The sequence below is a fragment of the Aphis gossypii genome, chromosome 3 (assembly GCF_020184175.1).
Source record: "Aphis gossypii isolate Hap1 chromosome 3, ASM2018417v2, whole genome shotgun sequence".
Lineage (NCBI taxonomy): Eukaryota > Metazoa > Arthropoda > Insecta > Hemiptera > Aphididae > Aphis > Aphis gossypii.
In genome coordinates this window covers 13,072,750-13,086,114 of record NC_065532.1, presented here as the reverse complement: position 1 = coordinate 13,086,114, position 13,365 = coordinate 13,072,750, and the positions used below count along the sequence as shown (strand labels likewise).

Below are 13,365 nucleotides of genomic sequence, written 5' to 3'. Positions count from 1 at the left end.
TCAAAGTTTTACCGATGTTTGGAAAATAAATATTATTTGTCCATTAGTATTTAAATCGGCAATTATAGTAGACTCTCGGTAATCCGACAGCTATTAGACTAGAGAACTACCAGATTAACAAAAATTCCGGATTAATGGATGTTCGCATAAAAATGCATTTTTAATTATTGAAAAACCTTAATTTATTTTATTGAAACATACAAAATATAAATGATACATATAGTAATGGCTAACACCTTGTCTAATGAGCAAGGTCAACATCATTTTTTTCTTGAAATGATGCTTTTAAGACTTTTTTTTATAGTTGCTTAAACAAAAATAGTAAAAATAAAATATAGCAGGATTACTGGAGGTACCTATTAGATTAACGAGAGTCTACTAAATTTCTGGTATATAATCATCATTTCGACAGTCGACATCGCATTTCTTGTTTATGTATCTTATCAAGATCATAAAAAAACATCTAGAACAAAAAATCTCTTAAGTTTTTATAGCGGTTTTATCAAAAATCAACAAACATTCCAAAAACCAAAATTCACATTAACTAATTTAATAATTTATCGTTCTGATTTAATTGTATCAATAAGTAACGAACAATGGTGTTCAAATCAAATAATCTATAACACCGATATCAAAAATACATATAATATATTAATTAATAAATTTTAATATTTTGCCAATAAATGTATTATTATTGGAGTAAACGATATCCCAATCCTTTGAAATTTTAAATCGTATAATGTATTCGATCGAACTCAACTACTATTACTAAGAAACTTAATCACAATCTCTCTCTATCCATTGAGGACTATTGAAATATAACCATCGAGTTTTATATAGAGATCCACTTCTACTTATTACAGTCATACATTTAATATTGGCTTTTTATGCTGGTAAACGATTTGTTAATGTTGAAAAATAAACTAAAAAACGTTGATTATTTTGATTAGATAGTTAAATATTTTACAAAATTGTTGCAAATAATATTTAGTTTCGTTAATCCTTGTATCTTATATAATATAATATTGTATTCTTCAACATTTTATGAACTTTTAAATATGTAGGTATAATGTACATTTATACTGTGTGCTAACTAGAGCGTTTATTAATCATAAAATATAAAAAAAATCATACTTGCAGCTAATGAGCAATAACTTTGTGAATTTCTCAGAAACTATTTACAATTCATGCACGTTCCAAGTACAATAATAAACGTCCGATATTATTTCCTTTTAATATTTTATTCTGCATTTACACTACTGGTAAACTTCTAACTTTATATATAACTACTTACCCAAAAACCAGGGGTTTTCAAGAAAAATATAACTAAGAATTAAACGCGATAGCTTTTCTGCTTAGCTCAGAAAAATAATGAAAATTAAAATATTTAAACGAAATAAAATGTTCAATATTAACACAGTCGATCACAGTCGCATAAAATAATATTAACGTTATTAAACGTTAATACCTAAGTTTGGAATTTATTATAAATAACTGATCAAAGTTTAAATTATGGTATCTTAATAAGTATTATGGCGACTGTAGTTTTGAATCGGATTCAGAAGCTTATGGACACACGCTTTTTACTGAGCTTCTTGTTTTTCCTCCTTCAAAATACGTCATAAAATAGTTCTAGGTATTATGCATTTTATTTATTCTTTTTTTTTTATTAATCAAACACGAATTTCCACAACAGAAGTCGTTGGTTTTTTGTATACTGTTTTACTTAATAATAATTAAACAACTAATTAATATTATTAATAAAAAAAATATATATAAATATTTTAACTGTATTAAATATATTTCTCTATTTCGATCCTCCTGAGAAATGAGATGACGTCTTCTCGTCGACAATTGGGTCCAATTATTACTTATAATAATTCTTTATTATGTTGTACTATTTTCTTTTTTGTTCGTTAAATTTGTATTCCGTTATTATAATAGGTAAATTTAGCTATCGGTACCACTCTTCATGAAGTTTATTCTGTTGGAATTAAGTTTTGCTTGAGATATCCAATGGACATGTGTAAGGTATATACATCTGATTCTCAGTCAGTTTATTATTACTCCTGTTTTTCTTTTAAATTGTTTTCAAGAATTCATATTTTGTTTTATTTTTAGTCATTGTGTACACGTTTGACCAATCTTTGGAAGATATTATAAATATATATATTATATTTATTATTTATGTCTATTTATTGTATTTTATTTAAGTTTAGGAACATCAAATAGTATTATGTTTATAACGAGTTGGTCGGCTAAACCATAATATAAACATATAGTTATATAAAAACTAAGCGTTGTGCTGTATTACGAAAATCTATTCAACTGTATCATGGTTTCTATTTCTTTACTATAAATATACTAGGTTTAATGATTAAATAAGCGCAGGTTCGAAGTATTATATCAGTTAATATTTAATAATTATACATTTAATTAAAATTGAATAGGAATTAACCTCGTCACTGTAAAATATAATATAAATAAGGTACCATAACAACCAGCGTAGGTGGATTGGATAAATTGTTTACGGTCGATTTCGACTAAATATTTATTATACGCAATATAAATGGACACTCCGCTGGGATGCATAAAATATAGCTGTGTGTGTTTAAAGCATTTTCTAACTTGCATTAAGTTAAGTCACGTACCTACACCGATAATAATTGACATTGATGACGTTAAGACATGAAATATCGAAGTCGCGGATAAAGTATTAAAACCAATTATACCAAAAGATTCCACGACCTCCAAAGCTCCAAACTACAAACAGATTTATTAGTATACCACTGCGAATTAGATACGAGTAACACAAACATATCAAACGTATTATTATAAATAGATAGAGTACTCGTTTTTTATCATGGCTATCGGTGCACTTACTATTAGCTGCTTTCTACATATAAATACACTGTACTTATACTCGCAAAACGACTAAACTAGATTCATTTAATAATGCGATTACTTAAGTTCTGATTTTTAAAATATTGATGTACTCGCAAGTACCTACATCCATATTTACATTTTTTTTTTTTTTTATATATAATTATTATTATTCATATTAAATAATGACAATTAATAATAATTAATTGATGAACAGAGCTTATTATTAATATTATGTTACATTCAATTAGATGACTGTAGTTTATTAATAAAATGCATTATTTCATAACGCCGTCTAAAAAATTAGGTATGATATTATGACTTAGTGATTTGTATAACATTTATCCTATAGAAAATTGGATTTATTTCGGTCGATTCACTTACGAATAATAAGGACTTATGCTAGATATATATTATACTTGTGTACAAATGTTAATATACAGTTCCATGGTGGTAATTATAAAATAGACTTGTTTGGAGAACGACAAACGTGCCGCGTCGACTGTTGTATAAAAATCAGAAAAAAAATAAGTTTCTGCATAATGTCGTCGTATACATTTTAACCTTTAATTTTTTTTTCCGTTCTCTCGCCGGCGGCATGAATTTTATACATTTATACCGCCAGGCGCCAACGCATACAAACATAGCAGATGGCGTTTATCGGTAGAGGATTTAAGGCAAATGCCGACGGGGAATTATGTTACATTTTGGTTGTCCCCCCTTCCCACAAAAAAAATAGATTTTACAGAGAGTATGTTTAAGCAACTAATCTGTTTTACGCTCTACAAACGTCTTGGCAAAAAATTATAACCACACGTGGATCGGATTTCTTTTCACGTATAAGATCCCCGTACAACTCAACACTCGAGTACTCGACTCTAAAAATCTATCGATTTAGATACTTATAGCCAAAATAATCTTATGTATATATTCTTCAATCAATTGATCGTAAATAAGATTAATTACTTATAAAGTTAATCACTATAATATTAATGTGGTGTATGGAAAAAAATAATTTTTAATGTTTTTAGTCTATCGTTGACTATACGCGATTTTATATTATTAGCTGTTTCCGCGCAGTTAAAAATTAAACCTCTTATACGATTAAAACTTTGTTAGATTCGTTATTTAATACTCGATTTAATGATGTTCAAAACTTTGAAAAAAAAAGAATATCTTATAATTTATATTCAAATAATGAAACGCGACACTGAAAAGCGTGTTATTTAGTAATAAATCAAAAATATTAATTTATTACTCAAGTGGTAAAGGAAAGTCAAACATTTACCTATTCGTGATAACGAGTTTATTTTCGAAACGGAGAACGTTAATCAAGACGTTCATAAAAATATAACGTGTTAAAATATCTAAACAACTGAGCTGTAGTCGAACAAAATAAAAACGCAATAATAACTGCGAAATACGCATTGAGTGCAACGTTAAGTGGATGGCTTTAACCAATACAAAATACAAGTCTAAAATTTATCCAATTATAATAACGACCTATATCTTATATTTTATATAAATAATGGCAAAGCTATATACTTAAAGTAATAGTAATTTTTCACGAGATATCAAATAAACCTTTCTTTAAAATACGAATCTCGCAAAATCCTTTCTTAGTGTGCATTTACATTATAAAACGAAGTATCGTTAAAATTCCAAGTCCTTATCCTATCATAATTAATTGATTTTCTATACATATTGATCCTTTGCCAGTCAGATCAAATCTGCTTATATTAAAATAGATACCTACTGTAACTATGATAATATATTACTGTTATATATATGAATACGTTCGTGTAAAGGCTGCCAATTATTGAATACCTGCCTAAAAACAGCATTCGAACATAATAATTAACTAGCGTTACTGCACAATAAGTTATAATATAACACGAGTATTAAAGAAGAATAAAAAGCAGCAACTGAAGAAATTTACCCAAAAAAAAAAAATAATAAATAAATAAAACACCACTGCAGTATAGACACCACTTGAAATGTCGGTATTGGTCCAGCGCACCCATTTTGGTTGGATTTATAGACGTTTTAAATATATATATATATATATATATATGTATGTACACGATATGTAGGTATACGCCGTCGCCGGAAGGTAATATTATAAACCGCGGTGGCGGTATTTATTATTATATTCACACTACAGGTTGGTCCCGCCGGATATCCGAGTCGACGAGCTGCATTCAAAGCAGCTCTACCCGGTTATATAATAATATCGTGACGTGATCTACTCTGTGTGTGTGTGTGACGTTCGATCCTATATTAGTGTAGACCGCGACCGCGTTCCCCGCCGAAATCCTGCGCCTCGGGCTCGATCCCTTATATACCCGTCGCGACTATTCCCGAGCGGAGAAGCGGTGTGACGTCCGCTCTGCAGCAGTAAAACACAGCTCGTCCTGCCCAACACATAACGCCATAGTCGATCGCCTAATACCCGTGCCACATATATAACGTTATTATAATGCAATGTCATATAAAATAGGTTTATAATAATGCGTACAACGCGAGACACGCCACTCGGACGGGGCCGAAATCGTAAACACACGTGAAAGATTTGGTAATTTTATACCCTGGTCGTAGGTATATCCCTCGAGTGTGCGCACGCGAACGACGAATGCGATATATTATAATGGTAGTAAATCAAAAACTTTTATTTTATTTTCGTTATACGCATTATACGTATATATATATATTATATACGTCTCGCAGTATCTCGCGTAGGTCCCCGTGCAACGTACTAATGATATAATACCTATACATATATATATAGGCACGCATACATATATAATGTGTCTACTTCATATTATTATTGTTATTTTCTCGGATTTCGTATTCCGAGCTCGGCCGTCAACGTCAAAGCGTATACGTATATACGACGTGAAACGAGAAGAAAATGTTTGAATTCGCGCGTTGTATTGCAGCAGTTACTTACGCCGCGCACATTACAATAATATCGGAAGATACATTTTCGATGCTGGTTCGAGTCGAATTCAAAAAAAAAAAAAATCACTAAACTACGTTTTCTCGTCAAGTTTCAACCCTTTTGTGACGCCTGCCGTGGGTGCGTTATAATCATAATTCAACTCGTAGTACTTTAGCATAAAAATGAATAAATAGAGGGCGAGCGTATATAGAGGCTCTGAATAAAAAATATTGTTATAATTAAAGGGTATAAGACTAAAAACCTTCCTAATATATTATTATATATATATATATATAAATAAGCCGCGAGCTTACGCGGTATATATATAATATATTATCATATTAATATTGTAAAACAATATCTTGGTGTGTATATATATATACGCGAGCTGCCGCCGTTGTCGATTGGAGTTTCTTAATTGATCGATGGCTGGCGTACGTATACTTAATCTTGAGACGCATCTCCGGTATAATGTATAAGTATAATGTATAGCGTTTCCCAGTGCGGCTTATTGTTATACCTATTTACGAAATCCGTCGACGCGTGACTGGTCGCAGCCACTATACCTTTATTCTCGTACTATTAAATAACATTATTATACAGGATGTTTCGCCGCCGAACACAAACGCATATACCTACCTATATAAATCAGCTAAAAATAATTTACTGTTGTGGAGAATTTTAAGTCGACATTTTCAAATACTTAAATTTTGAACGTGTCATTGAAGGATTGCAGCCCTGTAGCGGTATTTATTTTATGAAATCAAACTAAAACTGCGATATCGTGAATATTTATTAACATTTCTCGTCTATAATGAATAGGTAGGTACTAAACAACTGCGGTGTTAGATAAAAAATGTATAACCCACCTACTAAACGCTTTTAGAAAAATTATTTTGAGCGTCCTTAAAAATTCAAGAATTCGAAGTTTGTATACAAATGCATTTGATAAAAGCAAAATAGGGGTGAAAATTATCTAGCTTTTAATACATCACTATTTGTGTAATGCTTCTATGACGTTTTATTGTTACTTACATCATAAGTATTGACTGATTGTAAATATATTTATCATATCTGAAAGTCCGAAAATAAGAGTTGATAAATAGTGTACTTATACATAAAAAAATACATAATATAAATTATAACATTTTATAACGTCATGGCTAAAACATATTATTTAATATATTTATATTTTAATATAATATTAATATCCTTTCATAAGTAGGTACTAATATTATTATTTTTAAGTTTCAAATTTATGTGATTAATTCCAAAACCATCAGAGTTTCTGTAATTTAAATGAAATGTATGAATTTAAAATAAAACAATTTAAAATGGAAAACATAATGTAATTAATATATCCGGTAAAATAATAAACCAACTATACTTCTTATTTGCTGACCTGTAAAACTTCGAAAGTAATTTGTACGAAAATTAAAAATTAAATTATGAAGTATTAAGATAAAATGTTCGTGATTCATCAATATTAAATTGAAACTTTTTTTTCTCCTTTGTGTCATTAATTTAAAATACATACATTTAAAGGATTTTGTTCTCCAAAACGTATCTTATATAATAAAATAAAACTCTTCAATCATTCTTCTATTTACTGTATCGTATATCTTTTAACGATACTGTTCCATTTTATATTTGATATATTATATTGTAATCATTGGAAGACCCTTACTGAAAACTACTTAGAGTAGGTACTTAAGAGTTAAGGTACTTGAAAACTATTGCAAAAAGTAAAAATAACGCACGCGTACATTTATTTGATATAAATGAAAATTTATTTTCCTACGTGCCAGGTTATATGTTCCGATAATAAACCGTACATTACATTAGTAGACTTAACCCTTAATTGTAATAAATACAATCATTAGGATCAATGTGATTTAATCATGCATAATATTATAATATATTGATATCATAGGTATGTCTGCTGAACTCTTGCGGTGTTAAAATATAATAAATAAATAAATATACTTATAAATTTGTCTTTGAAACTGTAAAATAGTATACTTTAGATATAATATAAAAACTTTACACTTAAATAATTTATAATTGGTCAACATTTTATATTTGTATTAGATTCTAAGCGGAGCTATGAATAATGAATATTATATTCAATTTACAGTGATTTTTCTTGTTTTGGAATTTGTCTCTCATCATTCATCAATTTTTGAAACAGTAAAAATGCTTCAATCTTTAATATTGATAGTGGTTTTTACAAAAAATAGTTGGTATTTTATAAGGGAATCAAAAATATAAAACTCCCAGTGATTTTAAAAATAAATTGGAAAAACAAAAACAACTAAGAAAAACTCAGAATTTTTACAAAAAAAAAAAAAAACAATTTTTGATGAAATCAATTTTTTTTGTAACAACAAATAACCATTGATAAGAAAAAATTTCACCAAATATTTAATATTGTTGAACTATTTATAAATGACCAAATATTATGATGAATTCTATTAATTATACACTTAATGTACCGACACCCGGCCTTTACTTTTCTTATGTTAAGTATATCTACAGATTCCCTGTTACAGTCCTGTCCCTATAAACAAACAATAAGTCGTATAAACTATAGAACTATACAGCCATATGCAGCCGGTAGGTATATTACACCGAAGACATGGTTTAAATGATTAACTCGCTGTAAACGTAACTCTCCATAAATTAGCGCTCGATATATGGTTAATATTAACTGTTCGTATTATAATGTTTAGGTCGCTTGGGTTCGTGTCAGCACCCAAACCATACTCTCTATACACCACCGAATGGTGACCGAAAATGCAAGAATAACGTTATCTTACAACGACCATCGAACGTGGTTTCTACATATCCGCAATGTACAGGAGACCGACAGAGGCTGGTATATGTGCCAGATCAACACGGAGCCCATGACAAGTCAAAAAGGATATCTACAAGTTGTCGGTATGATTTTAAAAACTGTCTAAACTGCATAGTATTATAATTATCAGGCAATAATATTTTATTTTAAACGATCGGCAAAAGCCATTTGCTATATATTATTATATTATGACACCTGTCGTTTGTGTTTCAGTCCCTCCGAAAGTGATCGAAGAAGAATCCAGTATGGATCTCATAGTGAAAGAAGGATCGGATATGGTTTTACAGTGTAAAGCTCAAGGGTATCCCGAACCGTACATAATGTGGCGAAGAGAAGACGGTCTGGATATAAACTACAACGGTATTACAGGTAAAAATATTGTGAGCGAATAATTCACTAATAATATTATTATTTACGATTTATTTGAATTTCGAATGTACAATATATTATAATGTATATAATATATATTGTTATTATTTATTATATTTTTTTTTTATTACTATTTTTATAGGTATAATATAATAAATTATTTTTTTAGCTAGACAGTATAATATTAACATAATTCTACTTATTTATTTTTTGACTCTCTTCAATACTCAATCTGCTACTTTTGTATAAATAATTTTGTAATATATAATATTTTTATTGCCTATTCACAGTGAACGTGATCGACGGTGAAAAGTTAATGATCAGAAAAGTCAGCAGATTACACATGGGATCTTACCTGTGCGTGGCTTCCAACGGGGTGCCACCCACACGAAGCAAACGCATCAACGTCACTGTACACTGTGAGTACACGATACGTACATTACTACTACCAGTACTGTCTACCTTGAGTATTAATTCTTCCATTTAATTATATAATAAAATAATATTCATTATTCAATGAAAACTACTTTGTCTGTCGTCGGATATATTATTAGTAAAATTGTCGTTATTGTATTGACGGTATAATATCTTTATAGTTCCTCCGATGTTGATGATTCCTAATCAATTAGAAGGAGCTCGGATAGGAGACTCTTCGAAACTGGAATGCCACTCGGAAGCGAATCCTCCTTCGATCAATTACTGGACGAACGAGCGCGGGGATATGATCGTTTCCGGTACGTACATAACAATATTTAGGTAATTATTATATGTCCACGTGTTTTATCACTGTTATTTCACAAACGCACAACATAGAAAATTTGAATTGATCAGTTCTCAATTCTCGATTATTTCCTAGCTACGTACCTTAATTATTATTAGAGTAAATTAACCTGTATAATAAAACTCAAAAGTAAAAACATTTTCTGTGTTTGTAAACATCGGTATTTTACGATATTTACATTTCTATTTACTTACCTATAATTAATTATTTCAATTGCGATTAGAAGTTTATACTATATACTTTTTTAATATTGAAATTTAAAAATGTTCATAATTCGCTTGAATAATACCTACTTTAAATAGAGCAAAAACCCAACGTACAAACATAGATGTAAATGTAATGTTACACAATAACTTACAGTTTATACCTCTAAGTTAGGTTGGAAAAGTCGATCCACACAAACATTAAAGATAACAACATAAAACTGATTCGACTTAAATCCCAAGATTACCGTTAAGTCGTATGTTAATAATGTATTAATGTATAACTATAATAGCTGATAATATAGAAGAATTTTGTTAAAACAGAAAATAAAAAAATAAATCGAAAACAATAATTATTATTAATAACCTACGATATTAATGTAACCTAACGTTTTCAACGTAATCAAAACAATGTTTGTCGATTTGTGTGTACAGGTTCTAGATTTTTAGACGATAAAATCAGAACTGGATACGTGTGCAAAATGATTTTGCACATATCCAACGTCAGTGTTGCAGATTTCAGTAGTTACAGATGTGTAGCAGTAAACGCTCTCGGCGAGACTGACGGCATCATTAAGCTTTATGGTTAGTACACGAGTAATATTATTATAGTGCGGTTTATCTGTTATATAAGTATATAATATACAAGGGCTTGATCGAGGGGCAGGTCATCCCCCAATTTATCGGTCAACTAACTGTGATGGATAAAATAAAAACGATATAACATTATTTTCTAGACAAGTGTTGCGATACAAACAATTATTATTATTATTATTTCATTTTTTATATAGGTACCTAATAATTTTGATTTTGGTAGCATTTATAACCTGTAGTATTACTTATATAAGTGTCCATATAGCGAATACTTCGATTTTGAAGTCCACTAATTGTTCTCGGAACCGTTTATCCGCGAGTGGTCTCGTAGTTTTTATTCGCAATCCACCATAATTGAAGTCGGTTCGAATGGCGTATTATTAAAACGGTCGTTCACGAGCTTGTTTAATTTCCAGGCTAATATTTTATCTCCAGCTAATATTATATACTTACTATTAACCCGTGCGTTTCAAATTGACCTGTTCAAAAGTGATGGTTTGAATTACCATTTATGAAATCACGACCATTGCAAGAGTGTATGGGAACGCGTAACTGCAATAATAACGATTCATGCGTGTAGTTAGGATTTTTTAGTGGATGGAGGGTTAATTCTATAATCAAACATCTCGGGGACACTTCACACACTTTATCCATTTCAGGCATGAGTGATACCTAATAATAATACCGCCCCTATAATAAAATAAATTATTAATTATATTAACCTATATTATAATAAATATATTTAATAGGTGTATTATAGTGAATTCGATGAAGTCATCATGATTCTATTTAAAGTTTATATGATAAGGGTAAAAAAAAACCGCTCTAGATCTATAAAAAAATTATTCACCCTTCTCCTCCCACTACAATTGAAAATTCTCGACCACACCCTCGGTATCATATAATATAAAATAACAATAATATTATACCTATCAAAATCTCAATACTGTTAGTCTGTAAATATATTTCAAAAACCTCCTTTATTGACAGTTTTTTTTTTTTATTGTTATTAAAATACCTACCTGTATATATATACTATATAGTATATACCAACGCATATATTTCACTTTATACAAACCATGATTATTATTATTTTTATAATTTGTACCTAAATGTTTTAGAAATCACAACTGCTGTTGAATCATCAAATGAAATACTTTTTGAAGGTGAAAACTACAAATACAGTGTCAATGTCACCGAAGTAACGGGTGAGTTACACTTTTTTTGCAAACATAATTCGTCCGTTTTCATGTAGTAACCCGGTAAACCTAACTCTCTTACCTATTTACAGATTATTTGGATGAGACGACAGGTGCCATCTACGACAATGTTACTAGCTACGTTTCATCTAGTCATACACTTGCTCATAGTTTTGTTTTATATTTAATATTAATATCAATTAAAGACAACTTGTTAAATATTGTGTAAGTATTGTATAACGAGTAGGGATTAAATTTTAATAATATACCTATGTAATATAATTCGTATACCTATAATTATCAATTATTCTACTGTGAACTTATGTTTGTTTGTTTTTTTTTTTGTTCATTTATTTGTTCATTATACAGTGTCAAACACGCATTTCAATTTATAAACCACGTTCTTATTCACGTCAACTAGGTAGTTAATTTCTCAACGATATTGTAATATATTGATTTTTTTTTTTTTTGTTATTTTACATGTTGGCACTCATCAGTAATCCTTTGTATATTATATAGCCATGAGTAATTAATTTAGTTTTTGTACAGTACCTATTTGGTCATATGAATGGTGTCTACAGATTATAGTTTTTAAAACTTTCCGGTGGTTTTATACAAAATGTACCTACGGTGAGCTGTGAAAAACTGGAAGTAGAATAATAATATTATACCTAATATTGTAATATATACCGGTATAGGTAATAACCTAATTATGTATACCAAACTATACCAATCCCTTGAATGTTTAACATTCAAAAATTAAAATATAATCCCTACTTATAAAGAAAAGTGTACTTTGACAATAATCAACGCTGAACCAAACCTATTTGAGTTATCGAATTGAAATTTTGATGACAGATTAATATTATAATTTCACATTTTCACCATGCACTAAGAAGGGATTTCTCAAAATTTTGATTTTAAAGGCCTGAAAACGATAAAAATAAGTTTTTTTTTATGTTTTTGTTTATAAATCGTTGCTATTGGTTTTTAATAAAAATTAGTTAATGAAATTTTGAAAAAATATAAATAAGATCACTGAAATACCTGATACCTACCTACCTATATAAATATATTGGATAATATTGGTTATTATAACTATTAAGCATTGACATAAATATTATACCAACAAAGTTACCCAAAAATTATGTACAAAAGTTGTTAAAAAACGTTTAAAATAGGTATTTTCCTATTTATCCTATATATTCAACATCTATAAAAAATAGTCACACCTAAAGACTATATCCATATCATACTTAGTGCTTACTTTTTATAGATAACAGCCTAAGGGTACTAAATCAATATACAATTTTAAGTTATAAACTCAATAACTGTTTTTCATTCAAAACAAAACCTTCAGACAAAAAAAAAAAAAAGAAGCTCAAACAATTCTGAACTAGCCGGCTACGTATTTATACTAAGATATGCAAAATTAAAAAATTTGGTTTTACAATTCAAAGTTTATATGAACCAATGAACAATACTTACTATAAAATTGTTTTACTATTTGACATTAGGTATATAGTAATTACTAATAA

The 13,365-nt window shown here is 29.1% G+C and overlaps 1 protein-coding gene across 1 annotated transcript in view; it reads left to right on the top strand.

Annotated features, from left to right (window-relative positions):
• LOC114126848 (lachesin-like) overlaps window positions 1-12,706 on the top strand; it is a 75,983-nt gene extending 63,277 nt beyond the window's left edge. Inside the window, exons 3-9 of the mRNA XM_027990884.2 lie at window positions 8,557-8,764; window positions 8,895-9,050; window positions 9,341-9,469; window positions 9,647-9,784; window positions 10,470-10,619; window positions 11,750-11,836; window positions 11,920-12,706. Coding sequence (XP_027846685.2) covers window positions 8,557-8,764; window positions 8,895-9,050; window positions 9,341-9,469; window positions 9,647-9,784; window positions 10,470-10,619; window positions 11,750-11,836; window positions 11,920-12,056 — 1,005 coding nt within the window. The 3' untranslated portion in view covers window positions 12,057-12,706. The remainder of the gene's footprint in view (window positions 1-8,556; window positions 8,765-8,894; window positions 9,051-9,340; window positions 9,470-9,646; window positions 9,785-10,469; window positions 10,620-11,749; window positions 11,837-11,919) is intronic.
• Window positions 12,707-13,365: the final 659 nt, after the last annotated feature.